The 19002-nt window shown below is 36.1% G+C and overlaps 8 protein-coding genes across 9 annotated transcripts; 5 read left to right on the forward strand and 3 right to left on the reverse strand.

The window, feature by feature from the left end:
• The first annotated feature begins 640 nt into the window (after positions 1–640).
• LOC105650089 (mitogen-activated protein kinase kinase kinase 18) lies at positions 641–2182 on the forward strand. The gene has a single exon (XM_012236974.4). It carries the CDS (start codon positions 725–727, stop codon positions 2165–2167), a length of 1443 nt encoding a protein of 480 aa, XP_012092364.1. The 5' UTR covers positions 641–724; the 3' UTR covers positions 2168–2182.
• Positions 2183–2569: 387 nt separating this feature from the next.
• Positions 2570–3909, forward strand: SLAH1 (SLAC1 homolog 1). Its single transcript, XM_012236975.4, has 2 exons — positions 2570–3507; positions 3594–3909. The coding sequence occupies exons 1-2, from the start codon at positions 2644–2646 to the stop codon at positions 3852–3854; spliced, it is 1125 nt and encodes a 374-aa protein (XP_012092365.2). The 5' UTR covers positions 2570–2643; the 3' UTR covers positions 3855–3909.
• A 187-nt stretch (positions 3910–4096) lies between these two features.
• LOC105649311 (B-cell receptor-associated protein 31-like protein) lies at positions 4097–6020 on the reverse strand. Its single transcript, XM_012235927.4, has 2 exons — positions 5589–6020; positions 4097–4692 (listed from the first exon to the last, which is right to left on the reverse strand). The coding sequence occupies exons 1-2, from the start codon at positions 5869–5871 to the stop codon at positions 4319–4321; spliced, it is 657 nt and encodes a 218-aa protein (XP_012091317.1). The 5' UTR covers positions 5872–6020; the 3' UTR covers positions 4097–4318.
• A 974-nt stretch (positions 6021–6994) lies between these two features.
• On the forward strand, positions 6995–7741 carry LOC105650091 (pollen receptor-like kinase 2). The gene has a single exon (XM_012236976.3). It carries the CDS (start codon positions 6995–6997, stop codon positions 7739–7741), a length of 747 nt encoding a protein of 248 aa, XP_012092366.1.
• Positions 7742–8086: 345 nt separating this feature from the next.
• LOC105650092 (putative F-box protein At4g22030) lies at positions 8087–9473 on the reverse strand. Its single transcript, XM_012236977.4, has one exon. The coding sequence runs from the start codon at positions 9294–9296 to the stop codon at positions 8088–8090; it is 1209 nt and encodes a 402-aa protein (XP_012092367.1). The 5' UTR covers positions 9297–9473; the 3' UTR covers position 8087.
• A 1525-nt stretch (positions 9474–10998) lies between these two features.
• On the reverse strand, positions 10999–13742 carry LOC105649312 (peroxisomal membrane protein PMP22). Its single transcript, XM_012235928.4, has 7 exons — positions 13548–13742; positions 13212–13310; positions 12272–12373; positions 11972–12047; positions 11535–11605; positions 11353–11438; positions 10999–11210 (listed from the first exon to the last, which is right to left on the reverse strand). Exons 1-7 carry the CDS (start codon positions 13617–13619, stop codon positions 11159–11161), a joined length of 558 nt encoding a protein of 185 aa, XP_012091318.1. The 5' UTR covers positions 13620–13742; the 3' UTR covers positions 10999–11158.
• Positions 13743–15317: 1575 nt separating this feature from the next.
• On the forward strand, positions 15318–16559 carry LOC105650093 (putative F-box protein At4g22030). The gene has a single exon (XM_012236978.4). The coding sequence runs from the start codon at positions 15318–15320 to the stop codon at positions 16548–16550; it is 1233 nt and encodes a 410-aa protein (XP_012092368.1). The 3' UTR covers positions 16551–16559.
• Positions 16560–17042: 483 nt separating this feature from the next.
• Positions 17043–18935, forward strand: LOC105649313 (uncharacterized). 2 transcript variants are annotated; one of them, XM_020685600.3, is made up of 7 exons: positions 17043–17116; positions 17200–17272; positions 17367–17444; positions 17564–17627; positions 17734–17761; positions 18024–18159; positions 18349–18935. In XM_020685600.3, the coding sequence occupies exons 2-7, from the start codon at positions 17213–17215 to the stop codon at positions 18640–18642; spliced, it is 660 nt and encodes a 219-aa protein (XP_020541259.1). In that variant the 5' UTR covers positions 17043–17116; positions 17200–17212; the 3' UTR covers positions 18643–18935. The 2 variants fall into 2 exon arrangements, with proteins under 2 accessions (XP_020541259.1, XP_037493357.1); XM_037637429.1 differs by having other exon boundaries at positions 17082–17272; positions 18075–18159.
• The last annotated feature ends 67 nt before the right edge of the window (positions 18936–19002 follow it).

The raw sequence follows: 19002 nt of genomic DNA on the forward strand, positions 1-19002 counted from the left end.
TACTTATTCAAAATAGCTTGATTTAGTGATTGAAGCGCATTAAATTCACTCTAGTGATCTTGGCTTTTAAATTTAAAAAGGATTAGTCTCTCGTTTGACCGTTAAGGGAACGAATAATTTAATAGAATCCCTTAAATTATCGAAGGTAATTAATGAAGCTCCGTTCGTGTAACTAAATTGTGTACAAGTTCAAGATATCAAATCATGGGAGGAGATTTACTTGCATAAGTTTACATTTTCTAATTAGACTTAAAAGTCCAAGTCATGTAAATTAAGGCATAAAACTAGACTTGTACATGCAAACTTACTCCTAACCCACATACATAAACTTTGGAATATCCCTTACAAATGGTACTACATCCATTGTATCCCATCCTCATATGGCATGTCAATAAATATGTCACTACATTCTATGCACATTCCGCACGTGCTGGCACGTGGGGTAGTATAATTCATACTTAAGCTAATTAAGCATTGGCCATTAAGCAACCGCCCACAAGTCTGGCCAAAAGCTTTCAAACCACACTCCTTTTGCCACTTGGAACTCTCTCCTTTAGAGAGAGAAAGAAACGGCGGCCGCCCATTGGCTATAAAACAAAGCTTCCGAAAAAGCACAAAACATACTAATCGTTGTGTGTGTATATGTATAATATTTTACCTAACTAATATGCCTAACCGAAGCTTTCTTTAAATCCTTCGCTCCTTTCTTCCTCATTTATCCAAAATGGGCTGGACTAGAGGCCAAATCATTGGCCGAGGCTCGACGGCCACCGTCTCAATTGCTACCGTCGACGAGTCCGATCAGGCTTTTGCTGTTAAATCAGCTGAACTCTCACAATCAGAGTTCTTGCAGAAGGAGCAAAGTATTCTCTTTACATTAAGGCCGTGCCCTCAAATTATAGCATACAAAGGATTCGAAGTCACTGAAGAATATGGTAAGCTCTTCTACAATATCTTCTTGGAATACGCACCTGCAGGGACACTTACTGATGCGATTCGCCTCCGTGGAGGGTGTCTTGAAGAAGGCATCATTAGATCATACACTCGAGAAATATTGTTAGGGCTTCACCACCTTCATTCTAATGGGATAATACATAGTGACATTAAATGTCACAATATTCTGGTCACTAGTGATGGGCCAAAACTTGCTGATTTTGGTTGTGCTAGACGGGTTGATCAGTTTTGCTCTGCCACGGCGAGAACTACTATTGCCGGTACTCCTATCTACATGGCACCTGAGGTGGCGCGTGGTGAACACCAGGGATTCCCTGCTGACGTGTGGGCTCTTGGGTGTGCGGTTGTGGAAATGGCCACCGGAAGAGCTCCGTGGACCAATATCTCGGATCCAGTTTCGGCCATATATCAAATTGGGTTTTCAGATAAAAGTATGCCAGAAATTCCAAGCTTTATGTCGAAGCAAGGCAAAGATTTTATAAGCAAGTGCTTGAAGAGAGATCCAGTGGAGAGATGGTCAGCCAGTGAGCTACTTAACCATTCTTTTATTGCAGAGGAGGGTTTTAATGTGGACAGTCCAACAAGTGTTTTGAAGGAGATTAATGTGGATAGTCCAACAAGCGTATTGGAGCACCAAGAATTGTCCTTATGGGACCCAAATGAGGAGGTGGAGACAACTTGGAAATGGACCCATAAAAGCAAAGGAAATCCACATTCTCCAATAGAAAGAATCAGCAAGTTGGCCCAAACCCAGCCCCGAGTACCAAATTGGGAAAGCGATGACAATTGGATTACCGTAAGAGGAAAAGATAGCACCCAAGAAAAGTTTGGCAGCTTCGTAGATGCCAATCAAGAAATGGGTAATAGTTATACTTTAGGTGGGGAATATGTTTCTATTAATTCGAGCCACGACGAGCTGATATCAACCATTGGTGGGCTGACCACATTTAACACTAACGATGCTACTATTCATAAAATATTACCTATGGGTGTTCATTGTTCTTGTACAAATGAGTTAATTTTTGACAAGAAGGAAATACCATTTCAGTGTTCTACTTCTACATTGCAATTCTTGCATAATTTTTCTTTTTCTTTTTCTAACATGTTATCAGGATTACCTAAAATCAACAGGAGTGTTAGAAAATCCGATGAATATAATGAAATTGGTTTGTGGGCAGCTTTTCCCAACTTGATGATTAGTGGACAAGTATGAAAATTCCATCAAATGCAAAGCCATGTCATAAGTTGGCTCCTCTTTATCCGATTTCCTCCAAGCACTAAGCTTCTGATTGGTCTAATCCAAATTTTAGAACCAATGACCTAAGATGTACCTAACTTGAGTACTTCACATCCACCACTTAAAGAAATATTCTATATATACTGTATTTGTTAAAGCACCGACAAACCCTATCTCTAATACAGAGTGGGGCAGTATTCATATTCATTTAGGTGCTTAAGTCCAAATAAACTAGTTTTTCCTTCCATTATCAGTCCTCAAAGAGCATTACCTTTAATTACCTAATTTGTAGGTTTACATAGGCATTTCTAATTGCAATCCTAAACAAAGCCCTAACTTTTATAAAGAAAAAAGGCCCCTATAAGTCAGGGGTCATTTGCCCCCTAAGCTACCAATATATAGTTACACCAATGCAATGGCAGATTGCATATACTCAAAGCTGTTAACTCCATATGTACTTTATGGCAATGGCAGAAAGAGATTGTAGTAGAGGACCACCTTGTGAGGTCATAATTATTAAGGCTTCGGTTGTAAGTGGTCCAAAACCATCAGAATCATCAATCTTAACAAGGCTGCATGCAGGCTATTTCAGAATAAGCCTATCTCTCAGCAGCCATGCTTTGCTATGGAAGATTCTAATGACCGAGTCTTACAGTAATCAACCAACAGTCTGGCAAATGTTTCGCAAGTTTCCTTCCGCTGCTTTTCTCTCCCTATGGGGGCTTGCCATTCTAACACAACTTTCCCTTTCCCTTCTTTACCTTGTTAAGTGTTTCTTTCACTTTCACTTGGTAAAGGCAGAGTTCTTGCACCATATAGGAGTTAACTTCCTCTATGCTCCTTGGATTTCATGGCTTCTCTTGCTTAAATCATCGCCTGTGCCTGTTTCTTTCACTGCCCATCTCTATCCTGTTCTTTGTTGGGTCTTTGCTATTCCTATTCTGATCCTTGATTTAAAGCTGTATGGACAGTGGTTTACGACAGAAAAGAAGTTCCTATCTGCTCTTGCAAATCCAACTAGCCAGATGTCTGTGATAGCCAACTTAGCTGTTGCAATAGCAGCAGCACAAGCAGAGCATAAAGAAGGTGCAATTTGTATGTTCTCGCTTGGGATGGTGCATTACTTAGTACTCTTTGTTACACTTTATCAGCGTTTATCGGGAAGCTATTCTTTTCCTGCAATTCTGAGGCCTGCATTCTTCTTGTTCTTCGCTGCACCGAGCGTGGCAAGTTTAGCTTGGAATTCTATTTCTGGAACTTTTGATATGACATCAAAGATGTTGTTCTTTCTCTCTTTGTTCCTTTTCATGTCTCTGGTAATCAACTTACATTCAAAATTACAGCATTTCCGTTTAGGACCAATTAAGTTGATATTTTACTTTGATTTTCTACTTCCTAACAGGCTTGTAGGCCATCTCTTTTCAAGAAAACCATGAGAAAATTCAACGTCGCGTGGTGGGCTTACTCTTTCTCATTGACGGTCCTAGCTCTTGCCTCTGCTGAATATGCAAAAGAGGTAAAAGGTCACACAGCATCTGGCTTGATGCTATTGTTATCTGCACTCTCAGTTCTTGTTTTAATTGGCTTGATGCTACTCACTGCACTAAATATAGATAGGTTTCTCTACCAAAATGATCCCATGCTGTCTCTCGTTAATAATTAAAGAATAAGGACTTGAACTATGCTTTACTTAATGAAGTGCAAATCCTTACCTTTCAGTTTCCTTGGAATCGTGCAAGTGATTTCAGATCAGCACTACTCTTTCGGAACCATTCATTGAAAACAATAATAATAATGATGATGATAATAATAATAATAATAATAAGAAGAAGAAGAATAAGAAGAAGAAGTTGACCATATAATATTCAGTTAAATTGTCCTAAAAATGTATGCCACAATCCATCCTGATAAAATTGATCCATTCTATTTCAACTTCAACCCTTCTTGAATTGAACAAAGAAAATGAAAACCTATTTCTGTCCTTTCTCCTATTTTGCATGTCTTTCATTCCCCACAGGGCTCACACTTACAACATTGCATAGATTAGAAAATTATAATCAACAAAACCCACATTTAGACTTTCAGGTAAATAATATAAACAAATATTTAGCAAAACTGCTTGGTTCCTCAAGTATTCTTCTTGCTACCCGATCGTGATAATGTCAAGTCCAAAGATTGCAATTGGTTCCGCAGATTTTGGTTTTCCTCATGTAATCGGTCATACTCGAGAAGGAATCCTTCAGCTTGCTTCTTTAGTGCTACTGCATTGGCTTCTGAAGCATGAGCCTCTTTTGTCTTCATTTCCAGATCAGATTCCAGATGCTTAAGTTTTGCTCGCAGTGTAGTTATCTCTTCTTCCATGGCTTTACTCTCCTCTACTTTTCCATCCTCAAAAGCTCGACTTTGTTTCTTTATTGCCTCCATGCTCTTCCGCCGCATTCGAAGTTCTCTAATATAATGATGTAGTCTGTCTATCATTAGAGCAAGGAAAAGACAGAATCCTGCAGGTAGTAAAATCTACATTATTACAGGTCCAAGGACCAATAATTCAGCAAGAGAAAAGGAAACTCAAAATACTTGAAGGACAGGCAGCAACAAGAATTTCAACAGAATAAGGAAAGATAAAAATACATTACCAAAAAAACGTTTTCTCCCTCCAATAAAATTTTTCTCGTGAATGACAAAAGAGATAACAATAATCATATAAGCAACATATATGATAAATGTAATGGTTATTCAAAAGACCAAATAAATAAGAGAGGAAACAATTACGCAGCACATGGAAAAACTCATAAAATTATTAGCAGCAATCGAGATGAAACAGGGGAAAGAAAGCTTAGTACATCTAAAGAAAATAGCTCCATTTGTAACAACAGATCATATTTCTGAAAGTTGAATTACGATCCTATTTCCTTCCTTTCCAAGATTTGGCAAATCAAATCATTCAGGCTCCAGTTGATTCAAGTCAATAACAATCTAAAGATTGGAAATGTGTGCATAGAATTTAAATTTTGAAACAATAAAAGCTCTGATAGATTTCTAAAGTCAAATTTTTATGATCTCCTAAGCGGATAAATCAAGGGTTTTACAAAAAAAAAAAAAAAAAAATCACATTTTTATTTCCAAGAAACAGCTATTCAACTAAAATCTTCTACCAAACAACTCATTTTATCATATGCAATTAGGTGAAAACTCGAAGAAACTAACTGACAGGCCAATATCACAATTAAAAGACAAAAATGCACACTTCAGACAGCATTACTATTACCACATTCTAAAGCACCAACATAACTAAATTCCCATGAATGGAAAAAAAAAAAAAAAAATTGGATCTGTAAAATGTTCAATCATAAAAGGTGATTTGTTCTTATGAATGGAACAGTAACTAAAGAATTACCCATAAGAGTAGCCTGAAGAAGGTGACCGGACATGAGAACCTGGTCAGTTGGATTGACAGCACCTTCATCGATCCAACGCTTCTGGATCTTCATCATACTATACACGCTTGATATCAACACCACAAGTACCGTTCCCGCCACCGTCTTTACGACGATTGGGCCGCGACCGCGTTTGACCCGATCAAGAACCATTAACACCAACTTCCTTAATGGGGTCTTGAAAATAAGCACCATTATCAACGTCATCTCCGAGAAAATCACTGTGTACAGTAGATTAATCATATCTTAATTGTTTCGTGTAATCCGAAATCACAGAATTCAAAGATCAAAGGTTTGATCTTTGGAGGAAGTGAGCTATGGTAAGCTTATGACAATGTCGATCGAAAGCAGAGAAAATTGAAGAGCAGAACAATTGAAGAGAAGTAGAAGAGGTTTTTCAATGAAATTCAATTTCTTGGTCCTAAGACGAGTCCATCTGCTTCGAAAGTTCTTTTGTTTATTTCTTTAAGAATCCTCACTTTTTTATATATTGGCAACTAAGGGCTTATACTTCTCATATTTAACTTCACTGAGAAAAAGATTATGAATCATTCTCTATTTTATTTGGTTTGGTTTGGTTGGTTGGTTTCTTGGATGATGATTCAAGGTAGATAAACAACAAACCAAACCAAACCAAACCAGGCCAGTCATCTTTTACAAGGGCTACATTAATTTGACATCACAAGTAGTTGGGAGTGATTAGCCAGATCCATCATTAACGGCAATTAATTAACAATCTGCAAAAGCTAATTATCTTTTGCCCCATGTTACTTTATTTGTATATTTTAAAAGAATTATTAAAAAGATAAAAGAAGAATGGGCTGACTGACACGTCATCTATCAATTTAGGCAAATAATTAGTATTGGTGGGGTAATATTGTGCATTCACGTGTGTCTATATGTATAATTTCTATTTCCAAAAAAACAATATTATATTATATTAATGGGCTAGAATTAAAAAATTACAAGCTGAGCCCAAACACAATCAGAAACAGAAGCCCAAACACAATTGAAAATTACAATTACGCATTAATTACACCAAACATATCTGAATTTATAAACTATCCAGAGTTAATCATTGCAGATTAACAATTGTATATTCTAATTATGTTTAGTTATAATTTAAACTGCAGGCCGCTGATTAATTTGAGATGTCGTTTTAGTTCTTTTGGCTTAGTTGTGGAAGGCAATTACTGAGAATATTACAAAAGTTCACTTTGGAAATTCAGTCTGTCAACAATCAAAATTGACGATCAATATTATCATATCATATTAATTTGTTTCCTTCTTCCTCTTGATCAAGTCCAAAACCTAACGCACTCTATAAAAAAGAAACTAGAGAAGTTGGTTTCTACAAGCAAAAGGGATGGATCGCATTCCATTCTCGGTGTTCCTCATTTTGATGTTTCTTCTGGTTAATGTGTTTCCAATGTCAAATTCTGTAGAAGAAAATGTGAAGCAGGCGTTAGTGCAGTTCATGGATAAACTTTCAGAAGGAAATGATAACAACTTGGGTTGGAACGTCACCTCAGACCCCTGCACCGATGGTTGGGTAGGTGTCACCTGTGACTCTAAGCTGCAAACCGTAAAGAAAATAGTTGTTGATGAATTCAATTTAACAGGAACAATTGATGCATCTTCTTTATGTGAGGTTAATTCTCTTGTTATTTTGAGCTTGAGAAGGAACTACATTGTCGGCTTCATTCCTGACGAGATTGGAAATTGCAAAATCCTAACTCACTTGTATATAAGTGACAATCGAATCTCCGGTCGGATTCCTGATGGACTTTTACAGTTGAGAAACTTGAAAAGGCTGGACATATCCAACAATTATTTATCTGATAACATTCCTACTCTAAGTGGAATTTCAGGCCTGCTTTCCTTCCTCGCCCAAGGCAATCAGCTTAGAGGGATAATACCAGATTTTAGTTTCTCAAACCTACTACAGGAATTCAATGTCTCAAACAACGAGTTAAGTGGTCGAATTCCTGATATTCTAAGCAATTTCAGTGCAGCCAGCTTTTCTGGTAATGCTGGATTATGTGGAAAACCACTATCTAATGCATGCCCACCCTCACCACCACCAGCATCCTCACCTTTTAGTTATTTTTGAAGATAAAGAACCTATTATTATCCACAATAATAAACCAGTAATAAAGAACCTATTATTATCCACAATAATAAACCAGTAACTCAATTACAGTTACTAACACTTTCGTTTCATTTTCATTGTTGTTTTAGCTTATATACATATATATATATATATATATATATATATAGCTCATTGAGAAAGGTGTGTTTGGTCGTAATTTAATCATTCCAAGACCCAAGATATCATAGGCAAATGGAGATTGGAAGCAAAATTCAGGAAAAAAGTGCAGGATTAATTTTTGAATAATTAATTTCTGTTAGATTAATTATATACAATAACAAACTAATATTTCACATCAATATAAGCTCTAGAAAAGCTTGCTTGCAAACTCTTCAGTTGTGGAAGAAGAAGATGCTGCAAGATTCTTGAGCTCTGATATGCTTCTCCCTAATAGTAAAGCCGTCTTCATTTCAAACAATTCTCCATTTTCTCTTCTTTCGCTTATATTAAACTCGATACTCTCTTCCATAAGCTTGAAAAAACCAGCATTGCTTCGATACATCTCAACCACCATACCTACTTGTGCACCATGTTCCATTGTATTCACAATGCTTGCCAAAGCACCTGAGACAACTCCAACTGTAACAGCCAATGGATTATTAATGCCCACGAAAGCAGATCCAAGAGCTCCAAGGCCAGTCAATATTGGACCGGAAATCGCCAACATCTTATGAACTTTCAACGCTTCACTTCCTAACTTTAAATAATCTGCCTTATCGTTTCTCTTCAAAACCCCTAGAATGTTTCTCATTTCATCTTCCAATTCTTTATTCCAGCCATTTCCATTCCTAATGTGCCCTTTATTTTGTTTAGGCTTCCGTTGCGGCCACCAAGCTGCAGGCTCCACATTTGCCGGGTATTTTTCAAGCATAGCTCCTAATAAAGGCAGAGGGTATGCTTTATCTAGAGCTAAAACTTTCTCCATTGCTTCATTCACATCATCCATGGTAGGACTGCCAATTGAAATCATTGTATGAATCTGTGCATGAAGCTGTTTAAACAATCTAGCTGCGTTTCTTTGTTCTTCAGCTAATTGGGATGGTTGGATAGTGTTCATTATAGCCAAAAAGCCAGTGGCTGCTACGTACAGTATTATTGAAGAAACCTTAAAGACAGTATTTGTGGCTGCAAATCCACACATTGTAGCAGCAGCAAGAGTAAGAGCATTAACGGAAGTTAGAAGAAGATGATTCCAATTATCGCGTTGCTCTCCAATGTTTTTGTGCATCTCCACTCTATCAGCCACAGCCTCTATAATCGCATAGAGCTTAGCAATCACCATAGGATCTGACTTATTATTGTACAAATTTTCTGTTTCGGTAGAAATAGTAGTTTTTGGAACTCTGCAGTCATCAGAAGTAAAGGTTAATTCTTCCATCAAGCCTTTATTAGAGAGTTTTGGGAAAGAAAGAGGACTAATACGTATTTTGGGTGTGTTTATAGTTGCTTGAATCGTTCTTCTGCTTTTATACGATGAAGATGATAGCATAAAGTTTGAAGCTTGAAGGGTTGCCATGGCTTTCTTTAATTCTAAAATTTAATAATCTCTCAGCTTGCAAAATTGGAATGAGATATTTGGTTTAGGCTTTAGAGAAGGTTAAGATTGAAGAATGAGTTAATGGGTATGATTTGATCTTGATGTGGTATTTATATAGAGGTGTTGAATGCTGAAAAAACAAGAGATAGAAAGGGTCTAACAGTTGAAACTTGAAATTGTTTATTTTGAATTCAGAAATTAGACTATTTCGTTTTGTGAAATCTTTTCATTTATTTACAAATAACGCTTAGAATATTTCCTGCCTGTCCTGGATTTGGCAGCTTGTGGTATGTTGGGCTCAGGATTCCTATTTTGACTTTCAACACAATAACGAGTTATTACTTATTAGACGACCTTTCATTTTTATTGAAAAAGCCAAGCCAACCACTTGGTAATTCTTCAGGACAAAACTGCTCTCTAAGCCTATTTCGTCTCATTTCATATTATTATTCTATTTTAATCAAATATAATTTTTCTATTATTATATAATAACTACTAATCTTATTTAACAAACCTAATTTTATAATTAAAACAACGAGGATTATCGATTTTTGGAATGCATTAAACAATTAACTCAAATTGGAAAAAATGATTAATATTTATTTAAGATAAATAAACGGGATTACCGGATCCGGATGGGAGATATTGTCGTCAATAGAGAAATCATTTTATAATTATATATTGTGGAAGTTGCTTACGTGATTTTCTTGTGAATATTTATAAATTTACTATTATTATTTTTATAAAGAACTGAATGGCATTTTGCAATTGTGAATTTGTAATACTACTACTTGTAATCATTGAAGCTTATTACGATCTGAATTTATGAAATTAAAAAAATTTAAGTAGTTTAATTAAAGAAATATATAATTTTATTCATTCATTTATTTATTTTACCGTAATGAGAACTCATATTAAGGATTGAAGAATTATTTAAATAGAGTGCCACGTGATAAATGCAATATATATATTAATTAAAATTCTGATATGATAATAAAGCATATTTGAATGTATTTTCTCTTGTCTCTATTGAATTGGATACGTCAGTGTGAGTGAGTTTGCTGGGTAAGCGGCCATGGCTTCCATGTTTTTTATTTTTAAATTTGCTCTCGTTCTTTATTCAACAGATCGAGTTTCTTTCTTTATATATATATATAGTTTTTGGGATGAGTAATTTTTACTCTTTGAATGTTTAGCTAAACCGAGTTAGTGAGCTTCTCCATTTTGACTTTCAACAGCAATAGAAGGACGACCAACCCCAAAACAAGTAGTACTGTTATACATATACACACATGGGAAGGACTTCAAATCCTTGGTTTATCTTTCTGCCAACAAAAAGAAAAGATATTTAACAAATTTAATGGTTCTCGTGAAGCCTTTTTATTGTTGGATTCTCATAATAAAAGCTCCATTCCACGTTTTCATGAACTTTTTAGGATTTCAAAACTCTAATAAATCCTCAAAGTCAATCCCTTTTTTGTGTATATTTCCTGAGTTCTCACACATAATCTTAACATCGGGCTTAGAGAGTTTTTACTTTCTGGGCGTCAAAATGTTTATGCTCCAATTGTGAAACTCATTAAAAAGATATATATGTGTATTGAAACTCTTTAAGTAGATACCCTTAACGGTTCTTCTGCAGAAGCAAACTAACGTATTTTAAGCAAATGCAAAGTTAAAATTAATCAATACGTAATTAGATAGAGATCTGAAATATTATATTTCAAGTTGATGTCTTTTTAAAAACATGCAGCCTGTGAACAATACAATTACAGAATCTTCTAGGAAGAAGAGGCATTTCACATTTCAGATAAAAGTACTGGTCACCTCCTGCCATTTATCTAGCCTTTTGTCAATGCCATAGACTTTGCTCGTAGATTTAGAAAAATTCCCCTGAAGAATATTGAGGAGCAGATTAGACCATTTCATTTTTTTTTTTTTTTTAATCATCTTTTCTGGGTAAAATTTACTGGTAAATTAAAACAGAAACTTATGCAGAAAGGGGAAGTAGAAAAGAGGTGAAATGAGACTATACCAGCAACACGCAATGACACTGTGGAAAATGACACGAAACTGTAGTGGCACATACTGGTGATTTATCCATCCCACAACCGGCCAGAACTGCAGCATTGAGGTTTTATGACAAGTGAAATGTTTAATGTTTTCATTTAATAGTATCAACATAAAGACATAATCATAACAGGGACAGATATATACCGTCCATGATGTGAACTGCACTGTTGGGTATTCCTTCTTTATTTTAGTTTTTACATGCATCCAGGGCCTTCCTGCATTGTATTTCAGTTTCACATCCCCGTTAGTTGACAGGCAATAGTCACATTTTTTCCTATGATAAAACTAAAATTTCATTTCCTAAGCAATGGCATGCTAACTGTGTCTGAATATTTGACAATACCAACTTATGCTTTATAAAATCTAGATAAAGTCAGCTTTAAGAGTTCTGCATGGAACTAATTTATATCTTGGACCTCTTTGCTCTTCCTATAAGACTATTGGCTATTGACTAACAACTGCACTTAGGCCTATTTCAAGTGTGTTTTCATACTCTGTACACATAATCATCACACCCTGTTCAACAGAATTGCAGCCTTGTTGAATTGAGATAAGTCAAGCTGAGCCAGGTTTGAACTTACTCTCGACAATCACACCATAATAAATCATGAACAGCATGTTGTTCCAAGGAGAAGATGTCAACTGCTCCAGCAAAACCTGAAAATTTTAGTTTAACATTTTAGAACAATTTCACTTCAACAAAGGCCATAGAATAGTGTGGTTGATTGATCGATCACAAGTACTACAATTCAAACAATAATACATGTTAGATTAAAAGAATTTGATGGAAAAATTAATTACTTGATAAGAAATTTAAGCAGAAATGGAAAATAAAGAACTGCAAATGTAGAATATTACAATTATGTGGAGTCACACAATACCTTCTTGGCAACTGTTTGGGTATCCTTCTTCCCTTTGAATATTTTATCCAGTATTATGTGTAGGAAATGCCCAAATGGTCCAAGATATGCAAACCCAAAAAGCTGCATTTTGCCATGTTAGGATAGATGCTACGAATAAATGCATGATGGGAAACATATATAAATTAGCGTTATCATGTAAACAGCTTAGAGTAATTCAATAATGGTTACTTCAAAAGATCTAACATTGATGCAAATTCCATGAGCGCAAATTGTACCAATTGTTTGGTTTGATCAGTTCAGTTCACAAAAGGGCATAGAGCATACATGAAACTCCATCTGAAACCAGGTTGGGGGCGTGAAATCTAGGCAGGTGGATCATCCCAAATGTTTGTAATGCTCAGCTTTTGTCAAAGCTGCAACCTTTGTGATTGTAAACCCAAGAATTCATAACGCAATTTGACATTTAATTTAACCACTTCCTAGGAGGAAAGACCAGGTTTCCTCCAGGCCATACCTCAGCTGGAGCAAACAGCAAAGACAACCTTTTCAATCAATAAGAATCTTTCTAATTCATGCGGATCATATTTTGTAAATGACTAACATATATTTTTGAAATGCTAGTATCAATTCATGTCTAATTATGTACTATGTTTATAATCTAAGATGCTAGTAAAGGAAGATCAAATATTGGAGAATTTCTCAATATTGCTGATGGATACAAAATTTACATTTACAATTTGTAATATAAGTTATAACTAACCATTTTCCCTCATGAAATTCAATCAAAATTTAACCAAAAAAGAAACTGCTGCAATTACTTTAATGGCATGCAACAGGGCATGGCAATTAAACCAAGATAAAGGAACTCGTAGATCAGACATACAAAGTAGCCATCAAGCCTAAACCTAGTAATTAATTTGATGAACCAAATTTTAGAGAACTGAAAAGACGCTATTACCACTTTAAGAAGAAGGCGTCTAAGTTGGAGTTTCTGTATACCAGAGAGTTTCTGAGCTACAATGTCACTGATGGCTGACAGAACTCCTGCTGTAATTGCCTGCGTTACAATGAAATTCATTACGAAATCGATTAATTATAGAACATAAAAGCAATCTGCCTCAGTGACAAATAACCACTAACGGCTAATTGAGCTCGATTTCCATTATCTATAGGGATATATGAAAAGATTGAAACTTAAGCAGTCCCCGGCGTCAATTAAGAGACTCCCTCAAAATTTGAGTAGAGATCATCCAGAAACGCATAAAAAAAAACAAAAGGAGCAAGAGGGAGACACCTTAGTTCTCAAGGGATGACGCTGAAGCTGTAACAAATACTGTTGCAGTCCCTTCTTTGCCACCGATCCCATGTTGCGTTTGCTTTTGTCTCCCCAGTTTCAAGTTTTGAGTAAGAGTGAGAGTAAGAGAGTTTGATTTTTAACTGCTTTTCTAATTACTTGTGTAATAACTCCAAAAATATCTGTACTACCTTGCAAAGATTAATAAGAAAATGCAAGTGGTGGTCTTTTTCCCACGTCGCCTTCGGGGGCGGATCAGTCAATGCGTACAGCGGGTTTTAAAAGTTAAAAACGCCTGGAATATTCCTATTCTCATAATGATATTCTCTTCTTATGGCTTTGGGGAAGCTGACTTCTGAGATGGCGGCAGCGAGCAGCGTCGCGCCACTGAGTTATTGTTCCGAGGATCGGTGTCATTTTGTATCTGGGTTTCACTGCGTCCACTGATTAAAAATTAAGGACTTAATTGCATGAAAAAGAAAGATTATACTGTGTAATTACAAACCTTTTTACATGTTTTCTTTAAATTATAAATAATTAAAAGATTCCTCCATACTCTCTACTTTCATTTGATACCATTGGGCTATATTCCAATCACCAGGCAGCTTTGGGTTATATATATTTTTTCAATGATTTTGAGCCTTTCAGATAATAAGAAAATATTTTCCGACAAATAGGCATATTTCCTCTTCTGAATTATGCAAATTAAAAAAAATAGAATGTATATATAAAGAAAAGGAAACTATAAACCCTCCACTAAGATGGATGTGCAGTGCTAGACTAAGAATTCAAATTAAATTTCAAAATTTCTACAGTTTTATGCACCAAAGGGCTGCCGATGCCGTATGATTATGACCCCCTCCACGCTCCACCTAAGTAGAGAACGTGATTTTTGATGGTGATGCTAATTAAGGTGATTATATTCAAATGAAACGTAGAGATGGTAATTTTTTTTTTTTTTTAAAAAAAAAAGGAGAGCAGTAGCTCTAATATTACGAACAGAGTCTTGGGTGAATTACACCAAATTTATACTGTCTTTTATTGATAATTTATTTATTGGTTAGTCTTCCCCTTGGTCTAATTATCAAATATTACAAGTTATAGTTTCTTGATAGACAAAACATATATGGATCAGAAGGTTATTGTGTTGAGAATCTGGGCCCTAATAATAAATTAATCAAATCAAATTCAATTATATGTTTAATATTGGGCTTATAATGAGTTGGGCTTACCTTTAATACAAAATGACCTAAATTATTTTGATTGGTTCACCCTTCACATTATATGCTATTTTAGTTAGTTGTATTTATTCGACGTGGGATTATCCACATACTCCAACATATTGCCCAAGAAGCTAGACGACCAGGAAATCAAACTTCCAATATGCTACAGTATCTTTACCCAAAGCTGAAGCTGATGAGCTCGTGATACCATCTCCACCTAGCTATGTGGGAAGGGAACGAGCTATGAAATGGGAGATATTTAATATGTAAGCTCAAACAATTTTTAATTAGTTTTACCATGTCATCAATTGCATGCAGGAGGAGTTTTGAACTTGAAAATTACCAAGAGAGAATAGGTCCAGTCAAATGGACTGGTCAACTCAATCGGGCAGTCCATATTTCAACGGCGCCCATGCATGACTGCTTCTCTTCAGTTATGTTCGTTACTATCCCACCTTTATAAATAGGTTGCTGCGGCTCTTTCCATTAACTTGTTAATTTTAACATCAAAGAAAGCAAACCAGACTAAAGAAACCTCACAAGTCATATGGCGTTCTTACAAAATTCAAGTCTTTTGTTCTCTTCTTCTTCTTCCTCAAGGATTTGTTCAAAAGGAATTAATGCTGCCATTTCTCTCCCTAAACTACCAGCCATCCGTCTCCCAGTTCCAAAAGCACCGTCAAGGAACTCATTGGTTGAGGAACTGATTTTAAGAGATGGGTTAACAAACACGATCACAGTAGAAAAGGATAATGAACCTTTTATCAATTCCACTACCTCTTCTAAGGCAACGGCCCAGCTTTATGCAATCTTAGAGGCTGTAGCTGATAGAGTGGAGATGCACAAAAACATTGGAGAGCAACGTGACAATTGGAACAAACTTCTTTTGAACTCTATTAACATGATTACTCTCACAGCTACAACCATGGCTGGTGTTGCTGCAACTGCTGGGGCAGAAACATCTTCTCTTTTGGCCTTGAAGCTATCGTCGGCTCTTTTGTTCTCCGGAGCTACAGGAATGTTGCTTATCATGAACCAAATCCAGCCATCACAGCTAGCAGAAGAGCAACGTAATGCAACCAGATTGTTCAAACAGCTTTATAGCCAAATACAAACTACACTTGCCCTTTATGATCCTACTGAGTTGGACGTCAAGGATGCAATGGAGAAGGTATTGGCTCTTGACAGAGCTTACCCACTTCCTTTGCTAGGAAAAATGATTGAAAAGTTCCCTGCAAAATTTGAGCCTTCTGTTTGGTGGCCTAACTCTAAAAAATCCCAAACAAAAAGCAAAAGGGGTAATGAAAAAAGAAATGGATGGAGTAAGGAGTTGGAAGTAGAGATGAGGGAAGTTATTGAAGTGATAAAGGGTAAAGATACTGAAGATTACATGAGACTAGGCAACTTAGCATTGAAGATAAGCAAGATTTTAGCCATCTCAGGTCCATTGCTCACTGGCATTGCAGCTGTCGGCTCAGCCTTTATAGGTAACATTTCTTCGGCTGCAGTAGTGGCAGTGGCCGCCGGTGCATTAGCCAGCACAGTTAATACATTTGAGCATGCTGGCCAAGTGGGCATGGTTGTTGAAATGTATAGAAACTGCGCTGGATTCTTTGCTCTTTTGGAGGAATCAATTGAGTCTACACTTGAAGAAAAAGATTTGGAAAGAAGAGAAGATGGAGAAATGTATGAAATGAATGTGGCTTTAAAGCTTGGAAGAAGCTTGTCAGAGCTTAGAGATGTTGCCCACAGAGATGAATTTGCTAGCAAGCTTTTTTGATGATTATAATTGTTTTAATTAATTTGTCCATATCATCATTTTTTCATTATTTTCCTAACAATTATTTTTGTATATCACTTGACATATATTAAATGTAAAATCAATATTCAAATTTTTTTTTTGTTTATCTTCATTGATTTCTTACTTTTAAGCTCTTAATGAAATTTTAAATATTTATTGAATTTTGCAATCACAAATTATATAAACATAATATATATAATAAAATAAGTTGATTGAGTTGGTCCTCATGTTTTGGCGACGCAAACAGATGAACGAGAAAGTTTCAAGTTTGGATGAAGTGGCTACTTTGAATTTTTTTTGTGACAAAATAATAATAATTTTGAATTGGGAGGATGATTTTTCATTATCTTTGAAATATTGACTTTTTCAGATGCAAACAGTCTGACCTTTGGAATAGATCATGGGCTATGTTATAAAGCCCGTGAACCAAAACCTCCTGCCTTTGCATTTTGGGCCTACTGTGGGCCCATTAGGTCTTCGGCTCTGCGCTTCGCTTAAACCCACGCCGGAACTCCTCTTTCTCGCCGTGGGACATCGCGAATCAGGTTTTCTCTCTTTCCATTCACAAATCAAAAACTAAACTCGTTTGAGCTTTTGAATCATTTTCAAACTCTGTGTTGCTCTTAAGCCTCGAAGAAGCGATGTGGGCAAGTGTAAGGCGAAAACTTCTCTCTGGCGGTGGCGGCCTCTCATCTTCTTTTGTGAGTTGGAAGCAACCTTCTTTTTGTTTCAAATGTATTTGCTACTTAATTTTAACAAACTCGAGTTTTATTGTCTTTATTTGCGCTCAAATAGGTTTTAGAGGAGTCATTGCTAGCCACTCGTTCTAATCTGGCACCATTAATACGATCTTATTCTATCGCCGGGAAAAGTGTAACTTTCCAATTTCTCTTAATATTTGGCTTCTTTTTCATCTCTTGTTCTATATGTTCCTGTCATTCTGCATAATTGCGTTGTTTTAATGTGAATTCTTATTATCTGTGCTTAATCAGACATTGCCATCCCTTGGAAGAGGATCGTGTAACTCGCCAAATGTTGATTCCAATAGTTACTTAGGTAATTATATTTCTTTTCATATTTTGGTAGTTGTCACTCCTTGTTGAAAGTTTGAACCTTTTGTAGGCATGTGCTAACACTCTGTTTGAATTTCATTTGTTTACAGGATTTCCAATTGCCTCAAAGCCTGTAAGGTCAGCTATGTTTGCTATTTTGTTTTCCTTGCTGTTCACCTTTTCACTTTCTTAAAGAACTTTTATCCTGGCTGTTTGTGTTTTTCTGGCGCTTTTTTGTAAATTCTGCTTTCTTTGTGTCATACAAATGTAAAGAATTGATGCCAATAGCATATCTTGGAAAGATTAGACCAAGGTCATGGGCAGTTCACTGCTGTGAGCTTGATTCTCTTGTCAAATTTCATTATGACTATCATATGCCATTAACATTTCCGTTCTGCAGGGACCCTATTTCATTTTTTCAAATGGATGCCCTTATTTATATGCTGAGCAGGTCATTTTCTTCAGATAGGCGTAATAATCCTGTACCACCTTTTGAATCTTCAGCTCAGCAACTGTCTAATGAAGAGGAAGCCAGAGTAAGTTAGATCATAATTTTGGGCATACTATTTTTCTTTTCCCTTTATGAGCAGTTTCTCTGGAAGTTTTGGTGCATGCAGGATGTTTGCTTATTGTTCTTGTTCTTCCTTGTCTATTTTCCCTCTTCCTTGTATCTGGAAAAAGTCCTCCTAATGATGCTTTCAAATTTGCCACTTGTGTGCTTGCAGGTACGGAGGAACATTGCCACAAGACTTCCTTTTGTTGACGCATTCCTGCTGAAAGCGAAGAATAAAAAGGATCTTCTCTCTAACAAGAAAATTTGGTCGCGCAGATCTGTTATTTTACCAGAATTTGTTGGTTACTCTGTTCGTATTTACAATGGAAAAACATTTGTTCGTTGTAAGATCACTGAAGCAAAGGTTGGTCACAAATTTGGAGAGTTTGCGTACACACGGAAGCGGAGAATTGTCAGACAAAGTACGACTGGAAAAACACCCGGAAAAAAGAAGGGGAAAAAATAGGCCCAAGTGTATACATTGCAATTTGAATTGAAGTTGGTTCACTGAGAATGACTAAAGGTCAAGAGTATTTCATTTTGTTTTTCCTTCAGCGTCTTCAATCTTTACACTAAAAAACCGCTGATTCAATGTCTTTCCTCTCAGCTCTGTGATTCCCAACTGTGCTAAAAAAAGTGCCTATAATTTGGAACGATGTATGGTTTTATGATTGATAATATGAATTTGTTCTGTACCTTCTGTATTCTACAGCTTAACAATCAAATAAGGAATGAATTTTGCTTGCTTCTGCTGCCTAATGTGGCTTCTTATATCACTTTTTTCTATTGCAAGATTGATTTTTGTTTAGATAGATGGAGTGAGGCT

The sequence above is a fragment of the Jatropha curcas genome, chromosome 11, assembly GCF_041381405.1.
Source record: "Jatropha curcas cultivar XTBG-Jc1 chromosome 11, XTBG_Jcur_1.0, whole genome shotgun sequence".
Classification (NCBI taxonomy): Eukaryota; Viridiplantae; Streptophyta; class Magnoliopsida; order Malpighiales; family Euphorbiaceae; genus Jatropha; species Jatropha curcas.

What these genes read in the sequence shown, in the direction of transcription:
- LOC105650089 (XM_012236974.4), top strand. Translation starts at nt 725, where the DNA reads ATGGGCTGGACTAGAGGCCAAATCATTGGCCGAGGCTCGACGGCCACC.
- SLAH1 (XM_012236975.4), top strand. Translation starts at nt 2,644, where the DNA reads ATGTACTTTATGGCAATGGCAGAAAGAGATTGTAGTAGAGGACCACCT. An exon ending in TGTTCCTTTTCATGTCTCTG is followed by an intron (nt 3,508 to 3,593) that starts GTAATCAACTTA and finishes ACTTCCTAACAG; the next exon opens with GCTTGTAGGCCATCTCTTTT.
- LOC105649311 (XM_012235927.4), bottom strand. Translation starts at nt 5,871, where the DNA reads ATGATTAATCTACTGTACACAGTGATTTTCTCGGAGATGACGTTGATA. An exon ending in TCTTCAGGCTACTCTTATGG is followed by an intron (nt 4,693 to 5,588) that starts GTAATTCTTTAG and finishes TACTACCTGCAG; the next exon opens with GATTCTGTCTTTTCCTTGCT.
- LOC105650091 (XM_012236976.3), top strand. Translation starts at nt 6,995, where the DNA reads ATGGATCGCATTCCATTCTCGGTGTTCCTCATTTTGATGTTTCTTCTG.
- LOC105650092 (XM_012236977.4), bottom strand. Translation starts at nt 9,296, where the DNA reads ATGGCAACCCTTCAAGCTTCAAACTTTATGCTATCATCTTCATCGTAT.
- LOC105649312 (XM_012235928.4), bottom strand. Translation starts at nt 13,619, where the DNA reads ATGGGATCGGTGGCAAAGAAGGGACTGCAACAGTATTTGTTACAGCTT. An exon ending in GACGCCTTCTTCTTAAAGTG is followed by an intron (nt 12,374 to 13,211) that starts GTAATAGCGTCT and finishes GGCAAAATGCAG; the next exon opens with CTTTTTGGGTTTGCATATCT. An exon ending in TGCAGTTCACATCATGGACG is followed by an intron (nt 11,439 to 11,534) that starts GTATATATCTGT and finishes TCAATGCTGCAG; the next exon opens with TTCTGGCCGGTTGTGGGATG.
- LOC105650093 (XM_012236978.4), top strand. Translation starts at nt 15,318, where the DNA reads ATGGCGTTCTTACAAAATTCAAGTCTTTTGTTCTCTTCTTCTTCTTCC.
- LOC105649313 (XM_020685600.3), top strand. Translation starts at nt 17,213, where the DNA reads ATGTGGGCAAGTGTAAGGCGAAAACTTCTCTCTGGCGGTGGCGGCCTC. An exon ending in ATTGCCTCAAAGCCTGTAAG is followed by an intron (nt 17,762 to 18,023) that starts GTCAGCTATGTT and finishes TCCGTTCTGCAG; the next exon opens with GGACCCTATTTCATTTTTTC. An exon ending in CTAATGAAGAGGAAGCCAGA is followed by an intron (nt 18,160 to 18,348) that starts GTAAGTTAGATC and finishes GTGTGCTTGCAG; the next exon opens with GTACGGAGGAACATTGCCAC.